This window comes from Eupeodes corollae, chromosome 1, assembly GCF_945859685.1.
Source record: "Eupeodes corollae chromosome 1, idEupCoro1.1, whole genome shotgun sequence".
Taxonomy (NCBI): Eukaryota; Metazoa; Arthropoda; class Insecta; order Diptera; family Syrphidae; genus Eupeodes; species Eupeodes corollae.
Window position 1 is genome coordinate 214298959 of NC_079147.1, and position 18688 is coordinate 214317646.

Below are 18688 nucleotides of genomic sequence, written 5' to 3' on the forward strand. Positions count from 1 at the left end.
TTCTCTTTATCGTCTATGATGTTGGAGAGTAAATCAACAGAAAATAAAATTAAATTTCTTAATTGAATGAAACAAACATTTGGTTCTATTCATGTACCAAGTGAAAAACATAAAATTAAAAAAAAAAAAAAATTTCGCCCACCTACTCAATCCATGATGTACAGCAAAGAAACTGGGACTTCAAGGGCAATTGTTTGTTATTGATAACCATGGTTGCCAAAACACTGAAATTAGCAATATTTGTTTCAAATCAGAGATGCTCCTGTTGACTTCGTTTATAAAATTCCTTTGAAAATAGTATTGATGTTTTCTTTCAGTTTCCTTAAAAAATATTTTGACATTTGTATATCACGAGATTACTGAGAAACCACTTCTCCCCTTTCAGAAAGGACTGTAGAGGGTCTGTTTTATTTTCTGTTTATGGTATAAGCGGACAGTAGCGGTTAAAAAAACTAAGAGAAAACATTAGTTTCAAATAATTTGTAAAATCGATTAAATTACGACTCTATGGATTGTTCTCTATCCAATCATTTAAATGTATTTCGTAAACATAAATTGACTGATATCAACTACTTGAATTTCTTGAAAGTCGGGGGAGTTGGAGTTGCGGACTTAAGGTTTTGTTTTAACTTTATAGTGAGGTGAACATCCTCTATGCAATATCTAAGGAAAATATAGCACGCTTTCACAGTGATAATTAAACACTGAAATATGAATACAGGAGTTTCCAATAAGAGGTTTCAATTCGATTGATATTTAATAAAACGAGTATTTTTGAAAAAAGGCTACGGTTGCAGCAATGTCATTAACACAAAATTCTCAGTTGTACTTGAGTGATGAGCAGAAGTTTAGAATGTTTATACCTCTAACTTGTCCCAACTGCTAAATTGTTTCATCATTTTCTATCCTTCCTTCGAGAAAGGATACACCTCGAAGACCCGAAAGTGCTTTGATTTTGCGAATTGTGACTGTAAGATGATCAACATTTTATAGCGAATTGCAACAGCAAAGATGACAGCTACCCAAAAAGCAGGCTATTTAAAATAAAACCTCTTAATGGTTCAGCCGACCGACATAGGGACTAGAATATATTTTACACCCATATGCATATTCTCTATAAACTTTACTATTTTGGAAGGATAAAATCTCAAGAATTCGGTATGAGAGGTATGAATGTGTACTAAAAGAGTTGAAAGAATAATAAATATAGAATATCTAAGTGGCAAGCATATTCTTCCATATTTCATCGAAAAGTAGCCGGTTCTCAATTTTAGCTTTAAGAAATATAAATTTTTGCAAGCGAGAACGAAATCCGGAGGATAGGTGTAGATAATGGGTGTTTTTATTAGAGATATATACATAACTTTAACACTTTGTCAAGTTTGTCAATAAGTGACTTGTTTTAAGTTTTGTTTTAGAATTTGAACATGATTAAACGAACGCTTAAACTAAACTAAACTGTGCAATTGGTTTTTGATGAAGCTTATTTTTGGTTGAAGAGATACCTGAATAAACAAAACTGCCGTACTTGGAGTGATGATATTCCCCAAGAGAATGTTGACACACGGTTACATTCACAGACACTGATTGTTTGGTGTGCTTTATGGGCTGGATGAATAGTTGGTCTCTGTACTTCTTTAAAAACTATGGTGAAATAAATATTACTATCAGTATTGACCATCATAGAGCTATGATTACTGACATTTTCGTTCATAAGTTGAACAACCATAATGTGCAGGAGCTGTGGTTCCAACAAGAAGTTGGAACAAGATGTCACACAGCTCATACCACAATTGATTTATTAAAAGAAACGTTTGGTAACCGTATATTTTCACGTTGTGGACCCGTGAATTTGCCTTGAAGATCCTGCGATTTAATGCTGACAAAACACTGGCCCAAAAACAATTGGCCACGTTTTTGTCGATATACGATCAAAAATGCTGAAATTTTTTTTCAAAAATTGGACCTCCATATTAGACTTCGTACCAGCCAAGTGTAACAGTCATATGTCAGAAATCATCAAATCAAATTCCTGAATATTATCTTTCATGTTAATTTAAAAAAATCAGCTTTGTTTTATTTAATCTCAGAGTTATAAACCTCTTAAAAAACACCCTTTATATGGTCTAAACAGAAATAGATTGTCCGCACATGCTGCGTGAATACACCATCAGTGCAATGATCCGCATAATGGAAATGGACTCTAATCTTTCTTCTCCAGCGTCCAGTAGCGGTAGGAGTGCGAGATACCCTCCTCCACCCTCTTCCTCTAGTTTTAGTAGATATGTATACAATCCGCTCCGCATCCGCATAATGCTAGCTGATGGTATAAACAAGCAGCTACAGCTATTAAATTGTGGCCTCAAGTACGAATCACATTCAGTTAAGATTACGCTCTAGTGTCGTTCAGATAGATTGCGCGGCGGGAGCAAAATACGTGACGATCGACTATCAAAGCAACCATCGCCCATCAGCATCTCCACACTCCAACCCCTTCGCTTGCATTTAATGCATAGCGGGAAGTAAAATTTAAACAAACTCTCTACTCTCACTAATTCTACCGAAATAAAATACAATTTTTTTTTGCTAGCTATGGAATCAAAATGATTATCGAGATGTGTCTAGCAAATTCCAAGTAAATTTTCAAGTTACAAGCAGAAGTTCGCGTTAAATATTTTTGTATTGACAGATGCCCAACGAGACGTGATCATTTTCTAATAATTAAACATCAAAATTAATCATACGTTTATAGAGATAAGAAAAACGACCGCCGCGCCGACGTTAAAAACCCCTTGATCCCTAACAAAAGTTTTTTTTTTGCTTATATTGTTTTTAATATTTCAAGACTTCGATTGGTCTACAAGTGATAATTTTGTTTTGGTTTTGTTTTATTAAACATCTCATAAGTTATATGTCTCCTAAGTTTTTTGATAAGCTCAAGTGATAACCTAATGAAGTGATTGGTTTGTTGTTGTGAAAGTGATAATTTTAACGCTCTTCAATTTTCAAGTGTTAATAAAAGTATAGGAACGCTCAAAAGGATACATTACATTGTTTCTATACTACGAATATTTTTATACAAATTCTTATTCAAAATGTCTGAATCAGGTATCGAGATGGCTATGTCAAGAAAGGAAAGGGAAGAGAAAGGTAAGGACGGGATGCTCAAATTAATTCGGTTTGAATTAAAGGTAGCCAGGTATTATTCATGAATTAACGAAACTTCCAGTGCCGCAAATAATCAAATATCGACAAAAATAAGTTTTAAAAAGTTAATGAATTTGATATTTCTTATCTAAATCGTGTTAAGAAAGAACGGCTTACAAGGAAAACTGCAAACTTTTAAATATTTTGTGTATCTTTTCCCCCTCGTCTAGGAAAAAACTAAATATACTGCCGAAACATAACTTTTCAAGGTTACTAACGCAAATTTCTGTACTCATTTTTTCAAAACTGTGTTATTTTTTATAATAAACACACGCTCAAGGAGATATTACTACCCTTATATCGTAGATTCACAATGTGAGCACTAGAAAGAGGAGAGAGGGTTTAAAAGGATATGTCGGTGCACATTTGTTTTGAATTCCTGAATATTGCAATGACTAGGAAAGACAGAGTGTGGTAAGGCATTCCACATTCGCGTAGTACGGCTAAAGAACGAATCTCTGTATTTGACAGTACGGCCGAAGTTAGACTCGAGGGCATACTGATGAGCATTCCTAGCAGCGCGAGTATTACGGTTGAACTGTTTAAGGGGAGGAATGCAACTGGATAATATCGAAGCCATCGAAGTTTGTAAAATCCACTGTTGAATAAATTGGAGGATATCCTTCCGGTTTGGTTATTCATTTTTTTTTAATAGTCCCTTATCGTTGGCTTTTGTTGTCTGTGCTGTATGTATTGGTGCATTATCTCGTTGGAAAGTCCATCGCTGTCCACTAAGTAATTCAGAAAACCGCGGTAAAGCTAGTCCTAGAATCGATTTTTAAGTGATTACCGTCATAGAGCTTGGAAAATCCAGCTCCAAAGTATTTTAATGGGTGATTGCTCCCCATGGCATTACACCGCCTCCTTTGCTTTGCCGTTTTTCAAGAAAGAGTTCTTCCCCTTTTAATACATGGTAATAGCAGCTACATCCATCAGGTCCGTTTAATTTTTTTTTCATCGGAAAAGACGAATGTATGCCAAGCTCGATTCCACTTACTATGATTTGTTGCAAAATTAATGCGTTGGCTCTTGCGTGCATTTATCCCATCTTCTGCCTTCATTTTACTAATGGAAAGCCTTGAATTTGAAGCAGCTCTCACTATTGCACGTCTTTCCTGAAATTATGTCGCTTTCTTGACTCTTCCTTTTTGGTTTTTTCCATATACCTCTCTTGAACATTTGAACTTTTAATTTTGCTGGATATAAAACCGAGATCTCGATAAGCTCGAATTTGGCCTATTTCCTACTTGGCTAGACCCTTACCTCTATTCGGACTTCTTGATTCTGTCAAAATAAAACTCGCACTAAGCTTCTAAACAATCAGAGTATCCTTTTATCTGATTTGAAAGACGCTGATAGGTAAATTTAGATTTTGTCCCTATTCATGTGAAAAAACAGGTTTTTTTTTAGCTTTTTCGGAAAAATCACCAAATTGCTTGTATTTATATATAATCCAAATTTTTATTTTGCAATACAAAATTTTTACATACCTTATTCACTCCGCATTTGGGTTTTTACAAAAAAAACTGAGGGTTTGAAAAATATCGGCAAATAAAAACGAAAAAGTCTTTTTCCTCTTCATGTAACACGAAGTGTAACTCTTGTTCGGTAGTTCAGGTTTTTTCTTAAAACCGCAAGGTTATTTGACAGACTTTTAAAAATGAATAAATGTCAAACTTTTATGTTGACCTGTGTAAGCCGTCACAACTTCCAATTTTGTACTAAATAGGACTTATTTTTGAACACGCAAAAAACTTATGACATTTAATGTCAAAATCAAAAGAGAGTGGTTTAAGTTTTATTTAACTAGCTCTCATAACCCTTATAATATATCACCGATTTTGGTGAGCCGTTGTCATAAATGTTGATTGGAATGGTAAAATCACAAAAAATAAATATTTTGAAGGCATTAACAAAAAATCTATCAACTTAATATATTTTATTTTCTTATTAACTTATGGCTTATTGTAGAAAGAAGCTCAAAATAAAAAAGATATCAATTGGATTTTTATAAAGATTTAACTAATATTCAACGACTTTTTTTGGAATGTATAATGAGTTTGATTTCAATATTTGTTTTTTTTTTCCAAAGACATTTTATTCGAATACCAATTAACAACAATATTTTGCATAGCATATAATTCTCGAGAGTCGAAAATTAGTTTTTACACACTTTTAGGTTTTTATTTTTTGTAAAAACTATTTATTCGATTTTTCTAAAAATTGTACCATATGTCAAAAACGACATTCATTGCATTAAATTATGCTGGAGTTTATATAATATTTTGTTCGAGGTGACAAATATTTTTTTCAGTTATTGTTACTTATACAATTTTGATTTTTTTTTTCAAAATTACATCTATTTGGTATAACGTCATATTGTATTTAATGAATTTTAATTAAAGACGTCTGCATTATTGATTCGAGAAATTTTTGGTGCCAAACAAAATGTTTACTCTTCCAAGAACAGTTTAAATCATTTTGTAGCATGTTTCTGGAAATTCTCATTAGTTATGAGATTTTATAGACTCCTTAAAAAGTAGTAAAGTAAAGTTTTGAAGTTAATTTTAAGTCCTGATTTCGAATCCGTACTTCAATTGCATTTATATTATTATTTTTATATTTGGAAGTTATCTCATAAACTTGATGTTTTGATCTTGTTAAAAGGTCATATTCGTTACAAAAACAAAACATTATTTCAAACTGCAATGATTCGGCGTTTCTTTAAGATTTATGGCGGAAAGGTGAGGTCTAACAAAAGATAAGAATTCTAGATCTGGCATATCATCACGAGTTTTATTGAAAAAAAAATACTAATTAAAAAATGACTTAATTGAAGTCGGTGATTTTGGAGTCGGTTTTGAATTAAAGCAATCAAAATTCATCTGAAAAAATCTTAGTTGTCAAGAACAAGACCTTTTCGACCAGTGTTACAACAAATTTCTATGAGTATGTTGAATTGTATGTTTTTTTTTCGCTTGTACCTAATAATATGGCAAGCTACTGTACTCTTAATTAATTAACAATGCTAAAACACAGACAAACTATTTAACCTTAATTTAATATATCTTGCCGAAAGTGCTTACGACCAATTGTTTTTACTTGTCTTCGTGTAAATATTCACAACATAATAGTTCTCATCAGAGAATTTTGTTTTGTAATCTACGAAGAATAAATACTGACTGATGTTTAACCGAACATATTAAAATAACCCTTAATTACCAGAAAGCCAATTCGGCGAAACGATACATTTCAAAAGCGAACATTTAACATTCCAACATTGAATAATTACAAATAGAAGTGGACACCGAACATTGCTCAAACGACCATGCGACTTATGAGCACCCAGTGAGTACTATTAGTAGCTTGAATATCATTTTCATGATATTGGTTTTTGTATATGCTAATTTAAATGCTAGAAAGGTTTTTGTATACAAAGTCAAAAGGGATTAAAAAAGTCCTTTTGGGATCTTTTTTGAAAAGGACACTAATATCAATGTGTACACGTTGAAAAAAAAACAGTAAGAATAGGTATACCTATATCTTTGGAAGAAAAATGAATTATCAATCCAGACATATTATGTATGTATGTATATGTATTTCATTTGTGTTTATCATATATGTAGATGACTTTTTGTTGTAAGTTTTTGTATTTTATTGAGTGCGGTTTTGTCTACGGGTCGATTGAAATTTGTAGTTAAAGTAAAAATGTTTTTTTTTTTTTTTTTATAATTAGCAAACACTAAAAGGGTTTTTTATACCTTTAATATGCCAAAGACACAGTGTAAGCATTAGGAAAAGAGCGAAGGGTTGGATAGGAGGTGTCGGTGTACATTGGTTTTAAATTTCTGAACATTGCAATGACAGGGAAAGATAGAGCGTGGCAAGGCGTTCCACATTCGCGTAGTACGGCTAAAAAAAGAATCTCTGTACTTCATAGTACGTCCGAAGTTGGGCTCAAGGGTAAACTGATGGGCATTCCTAGAAGCGCGGGTATTACGGTTTAATTGTTTAAGGGGAGGAATGCAACTGGCTATTTCACTAGAGCATAGTCCGTTAAAATAACGGTAAAAAAGGGTGAGGCAAGAAACCTTGCGTCGATGTTCGAGTGATGTAAACGAGTTGATGATGTTTATGTCACCAATCATTTTAAAAGCTCTTTTTTGAATACTGTCCAAGAGGCTTAAATAAGTTACTGGAGCACAAGCCCAGAGATGAGAGTTATATTCAAGTTTCGGACGTATATAGGTTTTTAAGATTGTAGCCAGATCAGACGGAGAAAAAAATTTCTTGCAACGTCTCAAAAAACCTAGACATCTTGCGGCATTTTTGGCAACATCGCGTATGTGATCGCTCCACAAAAGGTGGTTGCTGATGCTATCCTGTTCATTTTATTAAATGATACTAACCTTTTTTAAAATTATAACAAAATAAAAAAAGGAATAACTTAAATCTAAGTTTTTAAAGCAAGCTTTAAAAAATAATTTACCTAGTTTATTTATTAAGATAAGACTTTGCAAATAAATTTCTTCAGTAAAGGCATTTAAAGGTTTTTAAATAAACTTTAACAAAAACGGAATACATATAATTTATTTTATAGTACTTATATATGCACATAAATAATGCATCACTATTTCTTGAAACTTTTTTAACAATTATTTATACAATGCCTAACTTAAATCAAATAAATTATTTTGTCTTAATTTTGTTAAGAAGACATTGAAAATAATAATGAAATAAAAGAAAATGATGAAGAAGAAAACACGTGTGAGCTTGATGACTCTGAAAAGCAAATTTCAGCATAACTACGAAACAAGGGAATATTTAATAAAATTTCGTCAATTTGAAAATACAATTATTGGAGGCTTGACGATTCCCACCACCGAATTTGTAAATTATGTTAAATGTATTGTGCAATGTTTTGAGGAAAACTTTGATTCATTGTTTTTCCAAAAAAATCTTTTACAGTCCTTATGTAATATATTCAAAACCAAAGAAAATTACCTCTGTATAAAGTATAATAAGAAGACAACTTCTTTACCACTGACATGTGACTACAAAAACTGCTTAAAGTCAAAACTACTTCCATGCAACCGTTACCCTAAAGCAAAACAATATCACAAAAAAATACGTAAAAACAAAAACAAAATAGAAAATTAATTCTTAAAGCCATGTAGGTATGTAAGTACCTACCACAAAATGTATATAAACAAATTTAACAATGCAAGATGAAATTGTATGTTATTCGTGTACGCACAGTTCACTGGTAAATGGTAACATGATCCAAAATGGCTTTAAGAATCCTTTTTTACTCTACTTTGATTATATCTTTTTTCTTCACTCCAAAGTTTTTTGCTATAAAGCAAAGAAATCTGCCAAAAATACTACTAAAATATGAAAAATCTAATAGGTACGGCCCCCACTTCTGTTATATATATATACATATATACCTCCATATATATGTATGTTCCTACTAACCTCCATTTGTGCAATTACCTACCTAACATTAGCCTAAACAATATACCTACCTACCTATGCTTATATATGTACATTGTAGAAAGTATGATTCGTCCACTATCCCTATTTTCAAAAAAAAAAGAAATTTAAAAATAAAGCCATCCCAACCCATATCAAACTAACAACGAAATTGAAGAAATACTCACAAAACATCATAATTTTCGTTTTATGAATGAGATATGAGAACGAAATTTAAAAAAGGAAAACAAACCTTCAAAATACATTTTCTGCAGCGAACGTGATTTGGCCTTGAATGCCACACATATGTTGTTATTGTTGTTTTTTATTCTCTTTCTCGACAACAAATTGTGAGTAAATTTCCCATAAGAACCAAATCTGTTAAATTGGGTGTTGTATTTGATAGACTGAGATACAATAACTCGCCGGCGATACTAGCGACTTATGAGCATTTGAGAAATAAGTGTCGCCATCTAGAGCAGGATTTGCCCGGTGTCCCTTCTATTTGTAATTATTCAATGATTCCAATCAACAGTAAACAAAAAATAAAATATTTGTTTGTGCTAAACTTAGGACTTACATTTTAATCATTATGTCAACCAAAATATCTGATTGATTGAGATATACCTAGGAGTACATAAATTAGTTTAAATTGATATAATTTATTTGTTCACCTTTGCAAACACGCAATCCACTATAAAGTAAAAACCGATGTACATATGATGTACATTTTTAATTGAAACTTGCAAATCACATTTTATATTATATCTACACTTGGATAAAAGGAATTGAAAAATGGTAAAAATAAAAATACTTTTTAATAAAGTTTAATTTATTTAACTATGCCAGATAAAAAAATACCATTAAAATACTAGTTCTTGTAAACTTCAAAACCATAGTTTTCGAAACGTCATTATCAACTTGTTAGCTATATAACTTTCAAAGTTTTGGCTTATCATTTATGGCTGAAACAAAAACACGCTTCAGCTTCGGCTTCGTCTGCGCTACGTTGGGCCTGCTTCGAGGTTGCTTTGAATGACCCTTTCAATATGACATTTCTAAAATGGCACTTCTGTCATTAACAGGTGTTATTTTTTCTCTAAATAAAAAAATATGAGTATTGAAATCGAAAAAATTAAATTGATAGCGGAAGTAGCTTACACAGCCTATAATAACCAATGGGAATCCCTCCAAAAGCAAATGTATTTGGTTTGTTGACTTTTTTACAGCTATTAAGCTGACAGACAAACCAAATATTCAGCAAATTTGAACTAGAGCTTCCGTTTGGAGTCACATTACGTAACATTACGTTATAGCTATTAAGCTGACAGACAAACCAAATATTCAGCAAATTTGAACTAGAGCTTCCGTTTGGAGTCACATTACGTAACATTACGTTATTTCGTTACGATTCTCAAATGAAACGAGATGTCGAAGCTTTATTGTAATAGCATGCATTGAATTTCTATGGCTAAACTGGTAAACGTCAGGCGAACGCTGAAGCGTATTTGTTTTTTAGCCATTAGGTTCCCAAAATCGAATGAAATGAAATCTAAATCTAAATTATCGCAGCACGAATTTCCTTCTGATTTTTTTACAGTTAGGTAGCGGCCCCAATATAATATGTTTTAAATATTAAGGCGAGGAAACACCTTTAAGTCAATTTTTGGACTTAACCCAACTTTTTTTTGTATTTCATCTTTTGAGCCTAAAACAAGTTTTTTTGAATTGATAACACGCCACCGCTGCGCCGCGCCATACAAACAGCTAGGTATGTAACCCCCGTTTGGGGTCACTATATGATTTGGGGTGGGTGCGAATTTGGGTATATGCATTTCCATTTTGCCTTTGAGCACTAAAATCAAAGAAATAACCAACAAAAAAAGCAAGTATGGCAACACTGAACAAAAAACATGAAAGAAATGTCAAAATCAACCATTTTTCGTGTTTTTATGCAAAAAAGTGAACTTTGAAAATTAATTTAAAATAGAAATAATTTTTTTTTAACAAAAAAGGTTATTTAAAAAAATGTAATTCGTTTGTGTAAGAGTCTGGTGACTATTAAGTAACAAACATATTTGTTTCAAAGTGGTTATAAAATTTGTATTGTGACAGGTTTTTAGGTATCACTTTGGCTATCACTTTACATACATCAAAGTCGATAATTTTGACTCTCATTTATCAAGATTCACCTAGCAGATTCTAATCCTGGTGTCGAAGCCTAGTTTCTAAATGTGTCAGTTTTTAAAAGAACATTGTTTTACTCGAAATGTTATGGAAAAATCATTTGGCGTGCTGAAAAATCGTTTAAATTGCTTTGCCCTTTCCCTCAATTACAAAGTGAAGCAGCAACCTCTCACAAACCAAGTACATTACATAAAGAAGTTAAAGTTTAAAAATTAAAACTATCACAGTAACTTACTCTGGTCGAAATCAAATCACTTGAAAATCGCAAATATCGAAATGAAGATTCACTTCGTTTTGCGTTCAAAAAAAATGAAATCGGAACATAAAGTAAATTTAAAAACTCCAATTTATATTTTGAATCGGTTTCAGTTTCATTTCGAGTTAAAGTGAAGTGTAGAACCTACATAACTGTATGAGTTATAATTTGGCACTGAAATTGAAGTTATTTATTCTCTATGAAATTATTTGCACGTGTCACCTATTTTCACCATATTATTTTCGCTCAGTGTCATTGTTGATATACGATACATTGTTTACGAATAAAAATAATAAAGCTAAATTTTAGTTACGTGCACTCACCTATATTTTAGCTGAAGCTAGCTCATTCAAGCAATCTCATCTCTCGTCAATTCATAAAGCAAACTACCAAGTATTCTGGTATTGATTATATCTTAATTTAAAAAGAAAAACATTCATGTGGTTATTATTATTGTTTTGAATTTTGAATTTAATTTATTAAATCACAGTCTTTCTTTTCTTCGCAGTTTCTTTTTTTAATTCCTTAAAGAAAACAATTCCAATTAAGTGAAAATCTAATTCATACACATCCGAATGTCCGCGATGAGGTTCCACATTGACGCACGGTAGCGTGCAGTCCGAACCGGCTTTTCAATAAACCATAATGAATTGTATTTGAATTCCTGCAGAAGATGATAGACCTGGAGGTACGAGCAAATATATATTTCTCTTGGTACTACTTAATACTTACCAGTTATAAGTTTTGTGTCTCTGGCCACTAGTAATTATATTTTCTTTAAAGTAGTGTCTTAAAATTAGTTGTTTGAATCGTGACAATTATATGATTACAACTTCCTAAGAAGGTTGCGCTTTCCTTCCAGGAAAAAAAGAGTCGATTTTTCAAGTGAGATTTTTATGTACTGCTTTAAAATCGTTTGTGTTTACAGAGAAACTAAGAATCAGTTTTCGAAGTCTCAGGCCTCTAACTTTGACCGCCATTTTGAATCATAGGTCGTTTTCTTCTTATTAAATCATTCTTTTTTATTATGTTTTATTAGGCTCTTTTGGTCTTTTTGTTTTTTGGAATGCGAATAAATAAAAAACTTTATTCTATTCTTTTACCCAACGTTTCGTAAGAATTCCTTACTTCTTCAGGGGATTTTTTTGTTCTTTATTCAATCTGTTACAAATATATAAATACAAATAATACATTTTAAATTTAAAAATATTAAACACTTGAGCGTAAACATGACGATACATCGTAATAGACAGGATGAACAGCAAAGACCCAGATGGCTTCCCTAGGAAACAACAGATTGAGCAACAAAAGGTTTAGAATGACAATTTCTAAATCTTACCTGGTAGGATTTGTTTTCAAGGTATGATTTGATCCAAGCTAAGAAAAATGGTGGAAACTAAGAGCTTTAAGTTTAAATAAAATAATTCCGTTGCTAAGTTGGTCAAAGCTTTAGAAAAACCAGTGTATACACAGTCAATTTCATAACCTTGTTCTGAAGCGTTTGATCATTTGTTTAAGAATGTGAGGAGATTTGTAACTGTTGATCTTTTTTTCACAAAACCATGTTGCTGTTCTCAAATGAGATTTTTAATAAAAAATCCTACCCTTTCACAACCATCTTGTTCAAACAATTTAGGAATGGAAGAAAGCTTTGCAATGGGCCTGTAATTGCTATATCCGTCTTGTTACCTTTCTAGAAAATTGGTTTTATAAATGACTTCTTCCATATACTGGGAAATTACTGGTTTTAGAGAAAGTTTCATTAAGAACGTAAGGGGTTCAACTAAAGCATTACTACACTTTCTGAATAATATCGGAGGAATACCATCGGGACCGGCTGAACAGTCATCATTCAACGCAGATAAGAGATACGGACCGTACCGTAGCTAGTTTGCGAAAAGGAGTGACGATTATGAAAATATACTTCATGAACTTCTTCACAGCTATTAACAAATGACTCACGAAAATTTGTTGCGGAAGCGTTACTGATATAAACAGTTTTATCTAATGAAATGCTTTTGTCAGTGAAGTTAACTGGAGAGCCATCTGATTTTGTCTTTAAGTTTACAAGTTTACAAATTTGTTTAGGATTCTCTTTCAAAGACGTACCCATATCAGTAACAACGGTAGCATATACAAAATTATTTGGTTAAAGAGTTCAACATAAAAAGAGAAGTTGGTTGGAGATAAAGTTTTGAGATAAATTTTCAGTGGCTTATTTCTTTTGTTACGCAGTAAACGAAATTCTTTCGTGTACCAAGGGTGGCTGAAGTTTGTTTTTCTTGATTTCTTTAAAGGTACATTTTTTTCTAACAATAATTAAAGATCTTATAAAAAGTTGAATTTCCTTCGTCAATGTTAGAAAATACTAATGTATCAGCAATTACATAAATGGTTAAATTTTCAGACAACAGCTAATAGCCCCGATCTTACGATTTTTTTTTTCAAATTCCATGCCACAGTTTTTTGCGCAATATTTAGTCTCATATAAATTTCACGTGTTTTCAAAATTTATGTTCCGAACTGATTTTCCCATTTTTTTCCACAAAATCACTTCGATTGGTATAAGACTACTATCACGAGCCAAATGCAGTTCCTTTTCATAATAACATTAACTTTTATAGAGTGTTTAAATGTAATACCTAGTGCAATAAACGTATCGTTCCTAAGTTCCAAGAACTGGTCTTGAAAAGGGTAATAAAATGTTTGACAACCATTTTTCGAACAGCACTGTATAACATTAGGTAATTTTTAGAAAGTTAATTTAATACTGCCACTGAATAACTTAGTTAATCCTTAATATTGTCATGAAAAGAATGTGTACCTTATTCTAAAAAACGATCAACTGTTAAGTTTTGAGGTTTATATAAAGAAAACGGTAAAATCTCGTGGAGTTCAGTCGCTTAACTTCCCATATGACATTTATTGTAATTGGTCCAATTTGTCGAATTAAAATTTTGACATTTCTCGTCGTTTTAAGATATTTAGAATCTAAATATAAGGTCTATAGGGGTATGTGTGTGTACCAGTGTGTAGGTCCGTTATTACGTCTGGCCAAATCTGAAAAATTCAAACTTTTTCTACAAAAAAAATACAAATCTAAAAAAATACTACTGAAAGTTGTTAAAAAATTGAATATCTTATAAAAATTACATATACTGGCTTCAAGCTAGTTTTTTGTTTTAATAAAATACATTGTTTTTAAAAAATTGTATAATTTTTTGAAGTATCCAAATGAATTTTATATTATTAAAAATTAAAATCTACAAAAAATCGATAAAAACTTATTTTTGACTTAAATATCTCAAGAACAAATCGAGGCTTTCACTTCATATTTGCATTCTATACAAAATATTGTTGTTATTTCTTAAGGAATGAAAACTTTTTAAAAAGCCTACTAAAAATTTGTTTTTGACAAAAATTTCTAGGAAAAGATTAACTTTAAATTATTTTTTAGAAAAATCCAGTTGAAAACTTTTTAAAAACCCAAAAAAAACAACCTACAAAATTGATAAAAAAATGGTTTTCGACTAAAGTATCTTGAGAACAAGGAAAGAAATTGGCTTTAAACTTTTCTTATGTTACATAAAAAGTTGTTATTAAAATTTTGTAAAACTTTTAGAAATCTCGACAAGCAAGCACGAATGGGAAGTTATCAGTTTGGGTGGCATCAAAGACTCTTTTTTATATTATATACATGTTAAAAAGCTTACAAAATACGCTAGGTTGATCGCAAACAAATCTTTTAAAGCCCACACCTTTAAAGCCTTTGTTAACATTATTTGGGCAGTTGGACAAGTGTCATAAATGCTATGATCATTTCGAATTAAATGAGTTTCCCGACTGGTTTAAGAGAACTCTAAGTCGCCTCCATTCAGTTGTAAGTCACTGCGCCCTGGTTCTCTACGAACCACCATGGACAACTTATATTAACTTGAAAACTAATTTTGTTTAAAAGGAATTCATGCTCAACTTGGCGTTTTCTTTGCTTGATCCCTTTAAAAATGTGATTTGTATACCTAAAGTTTTTGCAACTAATAGCTAAGATTAATCTACTGCTTGGTTAATTGTGACTTAATTAAAAAGCTTATTCCAAGAACATACTGATTTTAAAGTTCAAAAAAGTTAAGGCTATGCAACTAGCCAGTTTTGTACAATAATATGTGTTAAATTTGGAAAGTCAGATTTTTTTTTTCATTTACTTAATACAGAAAAACTATTCTCAGGGTAGTGACAAAAACAAAATCAAGGTCTATAAAAGAAGATATAACAAATACAAACAATAGACTAGAAATTCTTTAATTTTTAAAAATGATTGAGTAGAGTCAATCGCAAATGTATAGTCCCTCTTTTAGCAGCACTCAGTATAAATACATCATGCATCATCATTGTTCTGTTTTTCTTTTGCATGCAATTTAAATTAAAATTTCATAATTTGATTAAGCTACAAATATAATTCAATTAGTTATTTTTAAGTGTCACAACCATATCAGCCTTCGAATTGAATAAACTTTTCACATGATATGATGAATTTTATCCAGTCATGCTAATGGTTTGTTCCAATTTGCAAATTTAATTAAGATGAGCGAATAAGTTCTCTAGACTTATGAAGAACACTTTTGTTTTATTTAAAAAATAACTTTGATAACAGATCTAAATCACATTGTCTATGTCTTCTTTCAGAAAAAGCCGACTATGAAGCCCGCATCACCGATCCAGTTGCTGGATCAATTGGAGACCTTGGACCATGGCAAATCTGGATATGCATTGTTATATTTATGATGAAATTTCCAGTGGGTTGGCATCAGCTAGCCACAGTTTTTCTTGCTCCTCCAGTTAGTTTTGAATGCGCAGTTCCAAATAATCTGACAGACAAGTGTTCCGAAGAGTGCACCGAACTAGCTTACGATCGGAGTGTGTTCAAAGAGACCATTGTTACAGAATGGAACTTGGTGTGTGGCAAACGATATCTGGCTAGTTTCGTGCAGACGCTTTTTATGTTTGGAATCTTAGTTGGAAACATCATTTTTGGAATATGGTCAGACAGGTAAATCTAACAAAAACAACAATCTAAGAGCTCTTTTCAAAACAAATGTTTCAAACTAATTTCAGAGTTGGAAGACGACCGCCATTGGTATTTTCGGTTCTCATGCAGTTGGTGTGTGGAGTTCTTGACGCTTTTGTTCCGTGGTTCTGGGTATTTTGTACCTTCCGATTCTTATTGGGTGTTGCAACTGGAGGAAGTATGATGACTAGGTAAGTTAAGAATTGGTTTATCATCAAATCAAAACTTGCTTATATGAACTTTCTCTTCAAACAAACAGCTTTGTTCTCGTCATGGAAATCACTGGCACCAAGAAGCGTGAAATTATGTCCATTTTGTATCAGATTCCCTTCAACTTGGGCCACATGACTCTCCCGGTGTTTGCCTACTTCCTTCGAGACTGGAGATGGTATCAGTTTGCGATGTCAATCATCTCAGTTATATTCATCTCGTACTACTGGCTCATTCCGGAATCACCTCGGTGGCTAATGTCAGCCGGTCATCTTGATAAGGCAACAAAAGTCCTCGAAAAAGCTGCAATTACTAACAATCTTCCGATCCACAATATTCGCAGTGACCTTGAAGAATGGTCGCGTCGGAAGACAATCAAGAAAGAAGTCAAGAAAGGAACTTTCCTCGATCTGTTCCGCTATCCTAATCTACGTGTAAAGACCATTTGCATTACAGTCAACTGGTTTGTTTGTGGTTTGACATACTTTGGGGTGTCACAGTATGTTGGCGAACTAAGTGGTGATATCTTCACGAACGTTGCAATTGCTGGAACTCTCGGCATTCCCGGGACATTGATTTCGGTTCTCACTGGCAAATATTGGGGTCGCAAGATTTCTCTAATGGTGTCGAACACTCTGGCAGGATGTTCCATGTTGGCAATCGCATTTCTTCCCGAGTCAAGTGCCTTCCTTAAAGTCGCTTTAGCTTCAATTGGAGTATTTGGCATGGCTGTTTCATTCCCGATTGTCTATCTCTATGGGGGTGAGATGTTTCCAACAGTAGTGCGCAATGCAGGGATGGGCTTTGCATCGATGTTGGCCCGAATTGGATCAATGTCGGCTCCATTTGTATCACAAACTGCAACTATTGCTCACTGGATACCTCCGGTTATCTTTGGCGTGGTTCCACTTATAGGAGCTGTTTTGGTGATGTTTTTGCCAGAAACAAAAGGAGCCCCACTGCCAGAAACAATCGAAGATGGAGAGAATTTCGGAAAGACAAAAAAGAGCAAATCTGAAAGCGAAATTTCAAAAAACTAGAAAAAAAGATGTGTTGTTCAATAGAAACTATGCCATAAGAAGTCTTCTTTTTTTAATTTAAGATAACAATAGACTAATAATATAGAAAAAAAATAATAATTAAATGTAATTTTTTTTTGTTTTTCGTTTGTAAAAATAATTGTTGTAGTAGTAGTTTATATTTATTCTTTTTAGAACTAAAGATATTTGTTATAGTAGTTTCATGTAAGCAGCTAAAGTCTAATGTTTTTTGTTTTGAAAAGTCGAAGACATTCTTAACCTATTAACATTTTTTGGTAAGTTGAACACATTTAACGTTTGTTTCATTCATGTTAGACTACCCTCTATTAATTTTTGTAGTAGATTTTTGTATTTATGCAAACGTTATGTTATTCTCATGGGTTCTATGGTTCCATAATTTTTAACATTTGAACGTAGATGTAAATTAGTCTAATCTCTCCTAAAATCTATAATATGTTTCCATGTTTTTCGTCCACTTTTCACTTTCAATTTTCTTCATGATAATCATATCCGTCATTTGATAACATAGAATTCTCGAATAAGAGGCTTCATTTTAAGATCTAAAAAAACGAGTATTTCTTAGAGAAATCAATGGAGCTAAGTTCTAAACCGAAACTAGTCAAATGGTTGCCACGACTACGTTTGCAGCGGTATATGGTTTTCTTGAAATTTACTATGACCAGTTGGAACATTTGCTGTTATAAGTATTTGATAACTTCACCGAAATCCATCTTTAAAATATTAAATTGATTGTAGAGCATTGGCTTATACTTTATTTTCCATTGTTGCCAATTGTTTTCAGAAAAAATCTTCCCTTACGAATCCCTGTAAAATGTTCACCAATTTTTTTCCTGAATATTAACAATTTAAATACGTTGTTGAAGTGTTTATATGTAATTCCATTTTTAGATATGACGTTTAGTTTTACTTGGTAAATTTTAAAAGATGACAACTACGGAATCGGTGCTCAAACAATCTGACAGACATGGGAAATCAACTCCAAAATGGTTTAAATATCAATTTAACTCTCATCACGTTAGAGAGTTAATTGAAGATGATGTCGTTTATTGTGGATGACCTATAAAAATATGATTTTAATGTCTACTAAAGTAGGGATACAGTATAGGATCGAATTTTTACCCCTTCTTATACGGACGTAAATTACTTAGATTTATCTGAACCTGTCCATTAGATTGATGACATGTCGGTTTAACTGTCACATCACATAAGTTGAAGAACTTAAAATGC

General features: G+C 32.2%; 1 protein-coding gene across 1 annotated transcript; it reads left to right on the forward strand.

Annotated features, from left to right (window-relative positions):
* The first annotated feature begins 2368 nt into the window (after positions 1-2368).
* On the forward strand, positions 2369-17549 carry LOC129939649 (organic cation transporter protein-like). The gene is made up of 4 exons (XM_056047739.1): positions 2369-3150; positions 15809-16172; positions 16238-16381; positions 16450-17549. The coding sequence occupies exons 1-4, from the start codon at positions 3096-3098 to the stop codon at positions 17438-17440; spliced, it is 1554 nt and encodes a 517-aa protein (XP_055903714.1). The 5' UTR covers positions 2369-3095; the 3' UTR covers positions 17441-17549.
* Positions 17550-18688: the final 1139 nt, after the last annotated feature.

Coding starts and splice junctions, on each gene's coding strand:
- LOC129939649 (XM_056047739.1), top strand. CDS start 3,096: ATGTCTGAATCAGGTATCGAGATGGCTATGTCAAGAAAGGAAAGGGAA. Junction 3,151..15,808: donor AAAGGAAAGGGAAGAGAAAG/GTAAGGACGGGA, acceptor GTCTTCTTTCAG/AAAAAGCCGACTATGAAGCC. Junction 16,173..16,237: donor TTTGGAATATGGTCAGACAG/GTAAATCTAACA, acceptor AACTAATTTCAG/AGTTGGAAGACGACCGCCAT.